Source organism: Numida meleagris, chromosome 4 (genome assembly GCF_002078875.1).
Source record: "Numida meleagris isolate 19003 breed g44 Domestic line chromosome 4, NumMel1.0, whole genome shotgun sequence".
In the NCBI taxonomy this organism is placed as follows: Eukaryota; Metazoa; Chordata; class Aves; order Galliformes; family Numididae; genus Numida; species Numida meleagris.
The window spans coordinates 60,422,307-60,438,507 of record NC_034412.1 but is presented as its reverse complement, the minus strand read 5'-3'; the positions used below and the strand labels follow the sequence as shown (position 1 = coordinate 60,438,507).

Below are 16,201 nucleotides of genomic sequence, written 5' to 3'. Positions count from 1 at the left end.
TCCCCATCTTTTCTTAAACATCCTTCCAATACAGAACAGACTCTGGAGGGACCGGTTTCCCTCAAGGAGGAGAATTTGAAAACAGACCTGCCAGTGTTTTCATTTCAACTAAAAAAGTTCAGATGTACCATGAGAGTAGCGGAACATCAAAGCTGGAAACAATCAGCGATTCTTCTGATTTCCCACTGTGATTTGTAGGACTCGTCACTGGCCTTTAGCAAATGGAATTTATGTAGGTTATCAAGTCTAGTCCTAATCAAAGAGCTACCGCTTTTTCAGAGAGGAACGTTCTAACCTTTAGTGCCTCCATGCCAGCCTGGATAACAGGAGCAAAGATGGTGTCACTCTCATTCGTGTCTGCAAACATTTCAGGAATCTGGTCCAACAAGCTATGAAAGAGGAAAGTATTCATGTCTCAACTGGTTAGCATATTTTTTTATAACCCCCAAAAATGTAGCATACCAAGTCTTCACAGAAGAAGATATTTTCCATGTTTTCCAAGCAAATGCAAAACTAATTTTGATCGCTCAATTGCTTAGGATTTCAGCCAGAATAAAATGAAATTTTAATTTTAAAATTCTATTGAAATGTATTATTTCAAAGCTGATAACATAAAGGGATACACTAAGATATGTATCACATACATAGGAGGAAAAACATGCAACGTAGCACAAAGCCACAACCCTCTCTCTCATTTTTGCAATGGCACAGCTGATGATGCACGGCTTAGAGCTGGCCTAAATACGCTTTCAAATTCAGCATTGTGGAGTTGTTGATAGCACTTCTGCTTTGCCTCAAAGGTGGAAATACAGGACTTGAAGCATCCGATGGCTTCTAAAGCATTTCAACAAGTACATGCATCCCCCAAACCTCCAAGACAATGAGCTAAAAGGAAAAATGCGTATTATAGCATTTAGGTCTTATTCAGATATGGAGTAATTGTACTTTACTTGTTAACAACAGATCGTGATTCCTGAAAGTCAACAAGGAAACCATCCAGCAAAGGAACAAAAACTTCTCCAACGTCTGAGACCACCATCATCTGAGGCTGAGCTAAGTTACTTTTCACATTGAAGAAGTGGAGGACCTTGTTGTAAGTGACAAAACCAACTCGAATTGCTGAGGATTCTTCCTGCTCTTCTCTGTGAGAAAAATTAAAAAACAACTGTTATAATTTTGTAACCCTGACCTTGCAGTAGAGGCATTCCTTTGAAATGCGAGGCTATTTCAGATCACTGTCTGTACTGGGAGCAACATAGCAAACAACAGCCAAGAAGATATAATTAATTACCCCAATCCTTGCCTTGGGTCAAATTAAAAACACTGATTAAATGAACTGTTGTAATTTTTTTAAATTATTTATTCAAAGTCATCCCTATCAACTCTGCATCCTATTCGAGAAGTCAAAAGTAGGATATAATAATAAACCATGTTGTCTTCAAGACATGGAAAAGAGGATAGGACAATTAGTACAAGATATAATCAGAAAAACACCTTTATGTAGAATACATTATAATTCAGTGACCGTAGTGATTGATACCTAGTAATAGTAACTAGGCTTGAATAATGCCCGATGACTTTTGGACTTCGGTGGATCAAACTTGTGCTTTGGCAGGACTGCTTTTAAGCATCAAAAGCTCTTAGATCCTTCATAGCTGTGCATCATGCCGAAAATGCACTGTACAAATCACCTGGCATTGCCGGTACGTTCCCAGACTGACAGAAGCCAGCCAACTGCTGCTCTGAGCTACACCTGCAAGAACACTGCGAGCAGCAAGCTCACTATCTGTTTTCCAGGAGGTAACTCCTCTAAGCAGTAGCTACTGTGCAATTAGCAGCACCATCACTAACTGGTCTTAATCATATCTACAGTAGCACCTTCTGTTAGTTTTACAAGCTTCCTCTAAAAATTTGAGCTTGGGAGGGAAAAGAGTTTTCTCATCTACAATCCTCAACATTCATGACAATATAGAATGTAACTCCGCTATTTTTTTATGGAGACACTGCAGGATGAGAGAGGGGCTGCTTTGGTGTAAAAGAAATCAATATTCTATATTGAACACATTCCATAAAGAAGTATCTTAAATGATTCCTCCAAAATACTGTAACTCAAATAGATGCATAACTTCTGAATGCACGTTTCTCAACACTCCAAGCACTCAGACACTACTGTTTTCTCAGTAACACGATACCGCTGTTATCTGTGGTGGTCTGTACACTTTGCACAACCCAATTTCTCTTCATAATGTTAAAGATCAGTTGTAAACACAGTGGCTGATCACCTCTGCAGCTAACACGCAACACCGTTCATTTTCAAGTCTCAAAATGAGACATCCGTATCACACATGTTCAAATGTTGTTATGTGTCTAAAAACCATACTGGCACAGCTAGTTAGCCTGACTTTCTGAGGTCAGCGGCACAATTTCTATAAACAGATTTCTCCATATTTCTCTGAATAGTCAGGGTCCTGGTTTTGGACGTGTAAATTTGAAAATGTGTATTCTAACATTTCAAGCAAGCTAAGAACTTGTTTTCTGCCGTGCTACAAGTCTGCAAAAGCACAAAACCCTTTTAACAAGAGGTCTTGGAGCCACCCAGCTCAATCCATTTGATATTTTTAACTTCTCACTCCTCATCCACTTTCAGGCTAGGCTTCTCTGCCACATGTCTTTATACCAGTGGCCTTTCTGTTACACACGTTGCTTTGATATCCAGAAGTCTTTCCTCTTGAACAATTTGGGCTACCAGAAATCTAAGCACAGGGTGAATTCCCAGCATGGTGTTTTCACCTCATGTGGTAACAGCAGAATATTTTTGCAGGTGTTTGTCTTCAGCGAGAGAAAATGAACACACAGTGAAGTTCATGTCTCAGCACCAAAATAAAAGTTTCACTACAAATGCTGGCAGAGTCCCTTAATATCTTGGTTTTTTTTTTCTCCTCTCTGAAAAACCAAAGGGTCTGTCCCTTTTTTTCTTGCTTTTTGTTTCAGAAACATGAAAAACTTTGGCAGTGAGTAATTAGCAGCAGATCTCTGCTGGTGAGGAAAAGAATGTCACTTCTTGTGATACAGATACGCGTGCTTCCATTTTTCCTTTACTTTCCCTATTCAAGTCTAGGTGTTTCTAAAACTGCCAACTGTTTATTGTTACTACACTCATGGCTTGTATTATGTTCAGAGTGAACACCAGGCTTGATGGAAAGCTCTAAGATATGGTCCGGATAATATCAAACACTTCTATCTCCAGTGACAAAGTACTTGAGGTCTTACACGGGCATCTGACAAACTAACTTCCTGCCCTGGACTGGAATTTCTTTCACGCACAGAGATCCAACAAGCACACATGAGAGAAGATTTTTAATATATCCCAGATTATCTCAAGGATCTCATCTCCCACTGTTCTCCACTTTGCTCCCTGTACTTCTTAAGCCTGTTCTCCCTCTGCAAAAACTTATTTGGAATGCATTTTCTTCTTGTATGCTTTAATATGCCTAAACTGAGAAACATCTTGCCTACTTAATTTCTCAGTCTGACTCCTTACATTTAACTGCTTGCATTATTAAAATGTTAATGAAAACTGTATTAAACGTATAATACTAAATCCTATACTAAATGACACTAAAATAATATACTGTCATTAATACTGATCAGTAGTGAAAGTACTACTGCATGTTTAACGCTCACAAAGCCAACGCGCTGTATTTCACAAATTGTTGGTTACTAAGAGATTTGTTCCCCTCTCAGATACATCCCACGGCAGAAAAGTCTCACAGCACAGTAAAAAGCTTTAAAAGTTTTGCCAATTAAACAAAAAGGGCCATAGATGCAATCCACAAACACTATGGCTTCAGAGAGACTTTATGCTCGAGCATCCTGGTTTGTGATATTTCCCTGCTTAATTTAATGACAAAAGCAGTGTTTCAGTAAACAGAACTACAGCAAGTCAAAACTGCAAGCTGGGACTTTGTTGATAGCACCACTAGAGTTCACTGCAAGAAAGGAAAAGAAAGCATGCTGCATGTGCAGTCAGTACAACAGATGCTTTCTGTTCACACAGCAGTAAACCCAGACATCAATCTAAGATTCTCAAAAACTGCCAGCAATGTTAAAATTAACAAATTAACATTTGGTCACTATCAGCTCAAAAGTGCTTGTACTGTAAACTGTCACGTTTCCTTAGCTTTCTTGAATTCACACACAGCTGCATGATTACTGTAGTTTAGCAAGTTAAGCAAAACACATTTATGTTTCTTTACCTAGGAAGTTTATCGAGAAGAGTCTTCAGTTCATCACATATGAGTTTAACAAGGCCGCTGTTTATATTTCTGTATGATACATCAATCATGAAGATATAAGCAGGTGGATTTGGAGGCTTGTTATTCTACAGAAGAAAATATCATTATCAGGGAAAATTAGATGGTGTCCTGATAGTCAAAAAAAGATTTACAAATGGTACTGTAAGGCAATCTAAATACAGTGTGCAGTCATTTGAAAAATGCTATGGATGAAAAATAGTAATTATTACAGAAAGATGATGTATGGGTAAGGTCCATCCTTGCAATAAAACAGTATTACTGGAAAGTGGCATCCTACTAGAATAAAGTATTTAAAGGGTAACAGTTTATTACTCAATTATTTAAACAAATTTGTCTGTGGCTTTTTTCTGTACCCGTACTGTTTTTGTATTCCATTTACACATACAAAATAACCTTGTTAATAGGAATACTTAAATTTCTGTTAAGCAATTTCTAACCATCCTGGAAACAGAAAACGTGACCCAAGTATTGAACCAGAATTAAAATATCTCAGTCCTTAGCAATACTAAGCACTGATCATCTGCATCTTGTCTGTTTGTCTTTCTGTCTTGCTTTCTCATGCTCCAGTGCACTCTGAACAGATAAGAAAACTTTCAGGAATAAGCTGATTTTCTCTAAGATAATTAAAGCATGAGAGCATCACATTCACTGTATGCAACTGCTGCATATGCAGCAGTGACTTGGACTGGTACGGTCTCCTTTGGGCACAGCTTCTTAGCCATAGTCTCTTGCTCATAATGTAAGTGCATACAAATCGTATGACACTTACTGACACAATATTCTGTACGTAATATGATGATGAAGGTTTCGGTTTTAAATAAAGCAATGTCACGGTTACAGATGGACCCAAGAAGAAGATCTTACAGAGCACACGCAGCAACAGTAATCATCATAGATAGGCTCACCCCAGGCCTTGTATCAGTTTTCCTAATGCTGATTAAGACAAGTAGGGGTTATTAGTTGGTGTCAAACCCAGGAGAACCTTTAGTGTTACATATGCTGTTTCACAGCCTTCATGTAAAGACTTCTGACCATTTACCGAATCATGCTTGTTACAAATAGACTTCAGAAAACTTTGTGTAAGAAAAAAATCATCTGACCTTTGAATTATGACTTACTGTAGTCCTCAAACACTTAAAGCTAACCATTATACCTTTCATCTCACTTGACTTGAATCATGTAAATCAAGATTAACTCTCATCAACTAAAACCAGACAGTATTTTTAAAAGCTATTCTGTGTTCTATATTTGGATTCTAGTTTCATAAACCGTATCAAACACTACTTTATAAAACTCTCATAGCACACTGCTGTTTATAAAGAATCCCTGCATAATTTCTGACAAATATATGGCAGAAATGAGAACTCATGCTCTTGCCGCATCCGCTTAGCAGGAGCACAATAATGCAGAACAGCTGTTATTTGTTAACATTTTTTGTAGCTGTTCATCCTTGTCATTTGATAAGCACAAGAGGAAATGACTTTTCAGTTTTGGTCTTAAACTGATTTATAAAAGAACTAAATCTTGGAGCAAAATGAGAAAATGATTATAAGATAATGCTAACTTCTCTAAAATCCAGTGACTTTAGCATTAGCATTTAGCATTAGCTAAAGTCACTTAGCATTTCTAGTGCTAATTTTATAAAAAATTAATTTCTTCTAACATTCTACCAAGTCTATGAAACAGGCTTTTCCCATATGAAAACAAACCACACTGGACAACTTATCACAGGAACTCCCTGATTTAAACAATATGCCAAAATTCACTGCACTGAAAGCAGCATTGTGGTGGTGAATGCATCATGCCCGGTTACAACTCTAGAGGAGAAGAGAAAAACTAAAATTGGCACGGTGCTACTTAGTACACATGCTTTCAAAAGCCTAGCTGCAGAAATCAGCAAAGCTGAACAAAATTTGATGGAGCTACGCTGCATGTACAGTGAGTATCCCACACTGCATATATATAATGCCCGCTAGAGTCACTGAGTTGCAGTCCTGTGATCTGGGGTTTAACCCAGATATCAATGAAATCTATAGAGGCAACCTCAGGTATTTCACTGGATTTTGGAGCAGTATCCCTGAGAGAAAGCAGGATTGAACAACAATTGCTCATTCATTCATGCCAGCAAGAATTTGATCATCTGAGGAAGTATCTACTTCAAGACTTTGTCAGATCCAACTCACTTTCCTAATATTATCATGAACTCATTCCATCGACAGACAGTTCCACCCGACTTCAGCAAGAACCAAGAAATACGTCTGTACTGCAGCTGGATAAAGCCACACTGGGAATTTCATAAAATTCTGTAAGGAAGTTTGAAAAGCTGAAGTAATTTATGCTATGGGAAGTGTCAAATATAGTTCTCTAATAAAATCAACTACAAATATTTCCAGTGGCTCGAGTAGGCTTTGGAACAAGTATTTAAGTACTTTAGTATTAGGAGACAGAACCCATTGTAACTTACTGGTCAGAACACTAAAACTACGTGTCAGGAAAAGATTCGAATCCCCACGCTAAGGTTTGCAAAGCTGAGAAGGCAATTTAGGTGTATGTCTGTCTTCAAAATTAATAGAAGACACGCTGTTAAAATGCAACACTGCAACAGAATTTGAACTATATCCTCAAAACATCCTCTGCACGCTTGCTAGGACCAAACCAGCATCCCAGTTGAAGACTTGCGATCCAGGACTTTGATGCACTGTTTATGACTCTCACCTGCTAGGTTCACACTCTGCCACACAAAAGAACAAAACATATTATCATAAGCTTAAAGTCTCCACACCTGTAAATTTTGTAAAATGTTCCTGCACTCTGACATTTCAGCTTATGAGCACGCTTACTCGAAGGCAGGGATTTGTAGGATGTTGTTTGTGCTGACATCAAATCATAAAAGAATTTGCATATTGAAGATACTCACTCGGCAGTAATCCAAAGTAGCAACATATTCGTATGATCCCAGAGATAGCTCAGGCCTTTCATAGTGGTCTACTCGTCGGCCAATGTGGTCCAGATGTTGGAAGAAGAATGGAGGGACTAAAAGCCAGTACAAGAGCAGAAAGAAAAGTTTATATTTTGTAGCAGAGGGGAACAACCCAACAGCTCCTTTCCACAGATATGACGTGGTAATGTAGCCCACTCGGTTACTGACAAAGGGAAGAGTGTAAACACTCAGCCAGGTTATGCTTTTATCCCTACATTCATCTGTGAAAATGAACAAAACCTATATTCCAGTAATCCAGGTCCTCTTCTAATTGGAGAATAAAGCATATTCCCCCATACGTGTCAACTGTATCCCTTAAGCTCAAGTAGGTAAAACTGACTCAGGTTACTTCCACAGGCACAAGGTCTGCTATCGTCAGGATACAGGCTAAACAATGGCTCTTTTCTTAGTAGACACTGTCTCCTCATAACTTAATCCAAGTCACTGGAGTTAAAAAACAGAGCTTTTTCTAAAGCCTGTGCTGCTTTATGTAAAAATACCACTCTGCAATGTTCATATCCCTAGCCTACTGTACAGCAAAATGCATTCAGTCCATTTTATTGGGAACCTCCTGTAGCTACAGATAAAAGATGCAAAACTCCAAAGCCAGCATTAAGAAATCAAGGGTTTTACCACCAACAATTTATATGCAGTTAGTCTAAAGGTTGGTCATACTGGGGAGGAGTCACATCTGGATTTTAGCATATTTTTCCTCAATCAATGTACATATAGGATGATTATTTTTCACAATTTGCATCTGTTAAAAGCTGGGAGGGTGCAGAACACCCTCTAATTCGTAGGGCATTTGAGGTCTCGATTTTTTTTTAAATTATTTTTCAAGTGATTTCCTACTTGGACAAAAGACACTGTACTCATACAAAGCATAATTGAAAATGACACTTTCTTAAAATGTTCATAATGCATTCGAATCTCTCTTTATACGAGTTTAAATTGCTAACAAACTACGAAAATTGCTATCTGCTACGCCTGCACGAACATCTGAGCCTCAGGCAGAAAAGAAGTTGGAGTTAGCCTGTCAAGGTTCCTGTTTCAGAACTGAAAATATTACTGTATTAGGGAAAGCACTACAGCACTGCGATCCAGCTGAGGAAATCCAACTTGATACAAATGTCTAGAAAGGCTAGTTCTGGCAAAGATCTGGGAGTTAGCCAAGAACACAAGAACAGTTATGAGTCACATGCAGCACACTTGAACAAATATGGCATGGTATCTTCTGTGAAAACCAACAGTTGTCACAGTAAGATTAATAGGTTATTTAACCACTGCATCCGCAGCCGTGGACAGGACTAGTCTAACATGCTTCTAAATATTTGGTCTTTTCTGAACATTTACATTTCTTAAATTAATTTCTCTACACAAAAGTTGCTTTGGGATAGCAATACAAGCAGCTTTGTATCCTATCTTGATATAATATTTTAAAATAAACTTTTGACCACATCAGACTGGACTTCACAATTCAGCATTATGTTTTCTTACAGATTTTTAAAAACTGGATTGAAAAAGTGTTTGATTTTTTTGGGTTTTTTTTTGTTTGTTTGTTTTGATACTGTGAAATAGGCTTCCTTACTGCATTATCACGTCAGCAAGTCAAGGAAATCGTTTCAATACATGGTTCCTTTTTAGTTTTACTGAATTTGTAGGAATTACAGACCAGAGAAACATCACTTACCATCGTTTATACAGTTGCAAAATCCACACTGATACCTTCTACCACCTTCAATAAACTGCATGAAAGGGCACATATAAGCTTTGCACCTGTTACATCGGACTGGTCCGGTCTCACCATGGTTTACAACATAAAGAGGTGTCTAAATGAAGAGGTAAATGAAGTTATAAAAAGCACTCCAAACTTGAAATCAAATAAAGTGAGCTAGAAAGCTGCTGCTCAGTCTTAAATCTTGTTAAATTTCACCTCATCAAGGGATTATTGTTCAGCATTTACCCAAATTAGTAAAACTGACTCACAGGTACCCTGAGAAACTAAATTTGCAAGTTCACAAACCCTATTTTTATACTTACCAAAAAGGAAGAGAGGATTCACATCAAAAACCTAGAAAATTTTGAAAGCATTGCAAGTTTAGGGCCCCAGGCTGACTTTTTCCAAAGGAATTTCACAGCTCACTAGGGAAAAAAATCGCAGAGGTTCAGGTATTTTGACTTCTCTATCAGACTGAGCTTTCCCAAATAAATTTGTTGCTGCTCATGTATTGCATGTGGCTATCTCAAACAGCTATTTGCTATAGAAAGCTTCTAATCTTTCCTACTAAATGCCCTGGCCCCTCGTACAGCTGTGTTACATGCTATACTACAGTTTAAATGTTGTCAGGGTCACCAGCTAGAGTAGAGGATTTAGAAGAAATACTAATATTTATTGAAGGAGAGTATGTACAGTAAACAAACACAGTATCTTAAACACTTGTCATCTTAATTACACTGACCATGCTTGCTTATAACCTCTGCCAAAAAGCACAGTTAATGGAAGACATTTTCCAGATGCCTCTTTCAGTAATAACTGTACAGCAGAGATTCCTGTAATTGTAATTTATGTTAGAAAAGTCATACTTGAAGCCATTACACAAATAGAAGTTTATTCAATTATTTGTGAAACTCTACAGAGCATAAACATGTCTTGTAGTCTTCCTCTTTTCTGTACTCTCTTCAACCTCAAAAACCCCTGGCCATAACAATAAGGAAATGAACCCAAAGTTGGGCCACGTGACAGAACTCGACACAAGGAAGAATATGGACAGCCCTCAAATGCTAAATTTTTTCCACTAGAATGTTCATTTATTTATTTATTTTAAATTATTCTCTCTTCCTACAGAATGGTTATATTTCATCTATTATACACTTTCATCTTTTATTGGAAGATAATCTCTGATTACCTGGAAAATCATACATGTTCTTCTTTGCATTCACTGCTTACGTGTATTTTATTGCTTATTTATATTATACGGAGACAATTATTTTACTCATTTATTTCTTTAAAGGTATTGATGCTTTTTGTAAAGATTTTATACATATGAGTAGATTCTGCTGCATGAGTTCTAAGTGATCCCTCCTGCTCCACTGAGATAACATTTTGCTTTGTACTCTTTCTTCTACGAAAATGGACTTTAACACAAATTAACAGATAATGTCTGCTGGCAAGCTATCAGGGTCATTTTTCAGACACAAAAGCCTTGACTATAAAAACTGCTCACCAGCCACAATCACTCAAAAAGTTTTAGAACTTCTGGTTTTTTTTTCATTACTTAGCAATTTTCTCATTATCATTCTGTTGTATTAATTTAAGGAGGCCTGGTTCTGGTTTGCTGTTAATTATATTATAGTCCCCAATAGGGAAATGAAGAACACCCTAAAATAACTCCTGATGCATTTATACACATTGAAATAGTAATTTTAAACCCTGTTCAAATACATTTAATGTTATCCAACAGCAAAGATGAATTACCCCTAAATGACCGTACTTGAAATACTTCACCAAAACCAGACCTTTACATAAAAAGATGTGTAGTAAGGTGTATCATCACGAATAAGAATAATCATAATAACAAATGTCATGCTAGGTATCTACTTTCTTATATATACTTAATACATTATCTTTTTTTTAATGACAGCAGAAATAAAGCTAGTGTTTTCTCTTCATATTTGGAACAGAACATTTATTTTCCTTCTCCCTTCAGCTTCTTTAAAAAAAAAAAATTGTTACAAAGTCCTTTTGCAATGTGGTTTCAGAGCTCCAGTAGACTAGCGGTTACTAAGATCTACCCACATTTAACTTTGTACATCAAATGGACTTGAAGTCAATGAGACAACGTGCAGTGCATGATTAAAACGCGCTTAAAGCCTTAAGAAAACAGAACCCAAAAGCAACGGTCAGCAAACACTGCATATACTAGGCTGGATTCTGCTTTACCTTGCCCACAGAAATAAAGAATGAAATACCAATAAAATCATACTGCAGAGGATGGCTATTTTCAGTTCCTAATAAACGTGCTAAAAAATAAACATTTTAAAGAAATTAATGGAACTATGCTCAACCAAGAAATACATGCAAATAAGGACTTTGCCTAACAAAGAAAATCATATAAACACATCTAATAATAAAGCAGTTTATATGAGAATTTCTGAATAAAGACTCAGATGGAAAGCATCAATACCTACTTTTTGAGGTGAACAAGTTGTAAAAGAAATTTTACCTCAAAAAAAGCTGAAATATTTCATGGCACTGTACCACTGCACCACTTATAACCCATCAAAATAAATTCCTTTCTGTTTGGGTAAACTGTTACTGCATTTCCATCTGTTAAGATAACTTCCATCAGAGTGAAATTACTTGTTTTCTTAATAGCTACACCTTAATAGGAAATGGGAAAAGAAATGGTGCTACATGGGAATACCTGCTTTCTATGCTCCCTTTTCTGTAGATGACAGTGACCACCAGAAGACAGAGATCTGTTTACAATCCCATGGAAATCAGTGGTAAACTTTCACAGAAGTAGTGGAATAAAATAATCTGATTTCTGAGATTCTGGCATTTTTTCAAATAGATATATTTGAAAACCAATGAAAAATGCCAGCACTTTCCTTCTCTCCTCCCTTAGTTCTCTACCAACAATAAATTAAGCAATTTAGGCATATACCATAATTATCTGAATATCTGTAGTACTTGTGTGTTTCGTCCTTACGCCTCCTTTCCTCCTTTATCTCTTCCCAATGTTTTGTCCAATTTGTCTATTTGGACCACCTGATTGAGAGCAGAGACACACCTCACAAATACAGATTGTTGGCTTTCCAGCACTATCAAAATATAAATATTTATCAAAATCCATGAAACCTAGTAGCATAAAACTGATCTGGAATGGGCATGTAAAAGGGATTCCTTTTATGTAAGCTGAAGGACCTGAGAGACAGAAAGAGTGAGCTGCCCTGGGAGGCAGAACATTACGGTTTTTATGTTAAAGAAAAGGTGGTCTGGGTAGAAGAGATGGGAAATACTGTAAAAGACCTGCACAGACTTTCCATTCTCTGAAGCCTCAGGGCCTCACTAGAGAGCAAGTCCTGAAAGCTGATCTGATAAACCATAACTCATCCCACTATTCGTCCAAATATAGCTGAGACAGCAAGAGTTTTACTTCGGAAATATTTCAGCTAGAACATCTCTCAGGAGTCAGAACAAAGCAATAGACAGACATTGATGGCACAGCTCCAAGATATAAATACATCCATAAAAATTTTCAAAGGGACTATAACCTGTTCTTTAAAGTCTCAGAAAGCTGAATTACTATTGCTAGCTAGAAAAATAAAGACCTGACCCACTCCTGAGGGTTCCTTGCAAAGTATCACTGTATTTATGTTGCAGGATCAGGGCCACAGATGGAAACTGTAAGTGTACAAAGGTGGACGGTGATGAAGCTCAAGATCATCATGGCATATCTCTGTAAAGGCAGTCTCAAGAGAAAAACAGAAGAGACACTCTGGAGAATGAAAGAGGCATATGCACTGAAGAAAATTAGCTATTTTTCACACAACAAAATAAAATACATACAGCATCTGTTTTCATTGCCAGACTCATGTATATATACAGGGCTGCAAGAAAGCAATTTACAACTGTGCTGCAAGTTGAATCACCACATACAGTGTACACAATGCCTTGCCTTTGCCTCTTCCTACCTACCACGGCCAAGGAGGATTCCTAGCCATGCCTGGACATACATCCCATCAGTACACTGATGAATCTCCATTAGGAGCCATATTTTTGCTTTAAGTTTTATTTCATCGTTGTTTGGATTAACACCCTACCACTGAAATGACAGGAATGTGAATTGAAGGGAGGTCCACACAGTCTGCAAATTTGGCTACATCCAAGAGGAACACAAGATCTCACACCAAGAGCGCAATTTTCAGTTTCATCAGTGTCTTTATCACAACGCTTCTTTTCCCTACAAGAGGAGTTGGCCATCAGTTTTCCCATGTACTTCTGAAGAACTTCACAGCTTTACAGAGTGGCTGGGCACAAGGCAACACTGTATGCTACATATGACAAGTTGCCTGTTCAAATGACTTTGAAAGCATAGCTCATGAAAAATCCAGATTTAGAGAACCTGAGATTACAGGCCACTAGTTAATGGAGATGTTTAGATGAGGGCTACTCGTTTCAAAAGAGTACCTCACAGATTTGAAAAGCTGGAGATATGTACCTCTTGATGACTTCAAATATGACAGTTCCTTAAAATTATGATCAACAGTACTACAGCAGATACAATGTTTTGTATTTATGTACAGTGAATATTAAACACTCTGTATACGCACAGCTGATTATCAGAAATACTGAACTGCCAACTACTCAATCCAGGAAGTTTATTCCACAAAAAAGTTGTACAAGACAACAAAATCCTCAAAGGCAGTGTTTCTAGAGATACTGTTTATAATGTTCTTTATGTAAATCTAATTATTAAAATACTTAAATTAGAATTTTAAGATAGGCTATACAATATAACTTTTTAATCACCAGGGGGAGATGGTTGCTGGCCAAGCGTCGTACAACTGCCCCATGCAAATCTTGTGTTTAATTAGTACACTAGAGAGATGAAGAAAAAGTCCTCAGGATGATAGAGAATTTTGAAATGTAGCACTGATGCTTTTTTGGGAAAAAAACAAAGTACCAACAAACCCTAGGTCATGAACCAAACTGTCTGCGTTTCCTAGGACTGTTGAAGGGGTTTGTTTTCTTTTATTATACACTCATAGATTGGTTTTGAGAAAGATTAACCACTCTACAAATAATCCCCGAGTTTTGAGTTGCTTTACTGATTCACATAAAAATGTCAGGAAAGCATTTCCCTTTGCACTGTTCCTGCTGCCTTTTATCAGAAGCCATTCCTCCCACAACAAAAACGATTTTGTCAATTCTTGGTTATTGAATGCTATCAGACTCCCCAGCTGGTAGGACTCAAGCCAATTTGTACTGTGCCCTCTACAAGGTTCACAGCAGGCTTAGGTATTTTTTGTAATACTGTTTTTTATTTTCTTCTTTGTTTGCCTGACTGCAGCACAGCTACAGCATCAGCCCTGCAATGCCTTTTTACAGAACAAATTAAAATGCAAGAGGCATGTTCAAATACTCAAAAACCCTCCACAGCCAGGCCAAGCATTTGCCTACAAGGCAGTATGAGAAATACTGTACCATGGCAGATGAGCTTCAAGTTGGCACTGCATACTGGATTTGATCCATTGTGTACAAAAATGAACAGAAAGATGAATCAACCTCAGACTATCCATGAGATCTTTATTCACCCAGCATTCCTCTTTTTAAGGAGAGTGCTGCAGTTAACTGAGTAGAGTTGGTAGCATAAAGAGTGTAAACAGACGATTTTTAAAAGACTGAGGATGGGGAAAATACTTGAAATAATGATAAAGTTTTGACACAAAGAAACCTGAGAACTAGGTAGCTTACTTCTTTAAAACTTCCATATCATGCCAGTGACAGAAGAAGGGGAAAAAAAAAGGTGTACTATAAATGCTTAAGAAAGGCAACACAAGTTCTCCTGGTCACGATCTCGGGATTGGGATACCAACTGTTAACAAGTCAGTGCTCTCCCACACTTCTCAACTTTGAATTAGTGACTGTTACTTGGACGTTTGGCCGTGCTGCATCTCAAGTGAAGGTCAGCAGCCAGGATTAATTTATGATGTAAGCAGAAGCATGAAATTGGTTAGTCAAGAAACTGTACTGAACAATACACTTTCAAAATGTTAGGACTTTAAAATAATCAGATCTCATGCAGAATCTCTCCCAGTCCGTCCTATCAAAAGTACAAGGCTGGTGCATAGGCATACACACAAGGGGAGCACAATGGAAGGAGTAAGAGAGAGACAAAGCTATTCTAGATCACCTCCCCTCAGCAATGCTGGGGGCAACACGCACACATACTAATCCACAGCTCCACTTTCCAGACATCAGTACCACGTATGGTCCAGCACTGCAGTCCTTGTTTGAGACTTTTTGGCATTACTGTCACAGTTGTAAAAACACAGAAAAATAGGACAGATAAATTGTAGGTGGCTTCTGTACAGAAATGCTAAGTAATAGTTACAAGAGGAGGTAGTCTAGCTTTATTGACCACAGATGTTTTACAACAGAATTGAAAGTTTAATTTTCAACAAGAAGACATGCTGATTTCTTCTCTCTCTGGCTCAACATTCATTCGGGACAAAAGGAAAACACTTTTTTTTTTTTTTTTTTTGCAACTCACTGCAGGAGAGTCCTGAAGGATCTTCAAAAGACCAGACACAATTTGGGCTCCAAACATTATTACTACTGACCTTCTGACAGGTCCAGTCTCTTTATATGTTCTGGATGGTCACATTAATGCTATTTTACTCTTGCATAAAACTTCTCAGGACTGCTAACTATATGATACATCTAACACTGTAGTTTAAAATAGAGGCACAGTCTCTTACATACAAACACAGTAAGTGAACTGGCATACCAATTCTGCTTCAGAAGGCCACAGACCACTTACCACAGACACAGCTGTGACCATTTTTACCATCCTCTAGAATATCCTTAGGAGAGCCAATCCAGCAACACATCAAACAGTGTGCATGGAACGTGCAGCTCTAGGTTTAGGGAATAAGTATTTAAGCTTGTAAAAAAAAAAAACAAAAAAGAACAAACAAGTGTAGTGTTGTAATCTCTCAAGCAACACTTCTCCTGGATGAAATTTTGCCACAGGAGAGCATTGCCAGTGTTACCCAAGCTTTTCTAGCAAAAACAAAACCAAATGCTAACTTTGGATTTCAGGACCATTCTGGCCTGTTGAGCTACTGTCAACTTTAGAGGCCAAGTATGCAGGTATTCTTCCCTCATTTTATACAC

At 37.6% G+C, this 16,201-nt stretch overlaps 1 protein-coding gene across 7 annotated transcripts in view; it reads right to left on the bottom strand.

The window, feature by feature from the left end:
- SEC24D (SEC24 homolog D, COPII coat complex component) overlaps positions 1–16,201 on the bottom strand; it is a 69,051-nt gene that overhangs the window by 10,720 nt on the left and 42,130 nt on the right. For all 7 annotated transcript variants that reach the window (XM_021396403.1, XM_021396406.1, XM_021396402.1 and 4 more), the window contains 5 exons: positions 8,987–9,125; positions 7,234–7,349; positions 4,257–4,381; positions 951–1,142; positions 296–389 (listed from right to left, as the gene is read on the bottom strand). In XM_021396403.1, the coding sequence (XP_021252078.1) occupies positions 296–389; positions 951–1,142; positions 4,257–4,381; positions 7,234–7,349; positions 8,987–9,125 (666 nt within the window). The remainder of the gene's footprint in view (positions 1–295; positions 390–950; positions 1,143–4,256; positions 4,382–7,233; positions 7,350–8,986; positions 9,126–16,201) is intronic.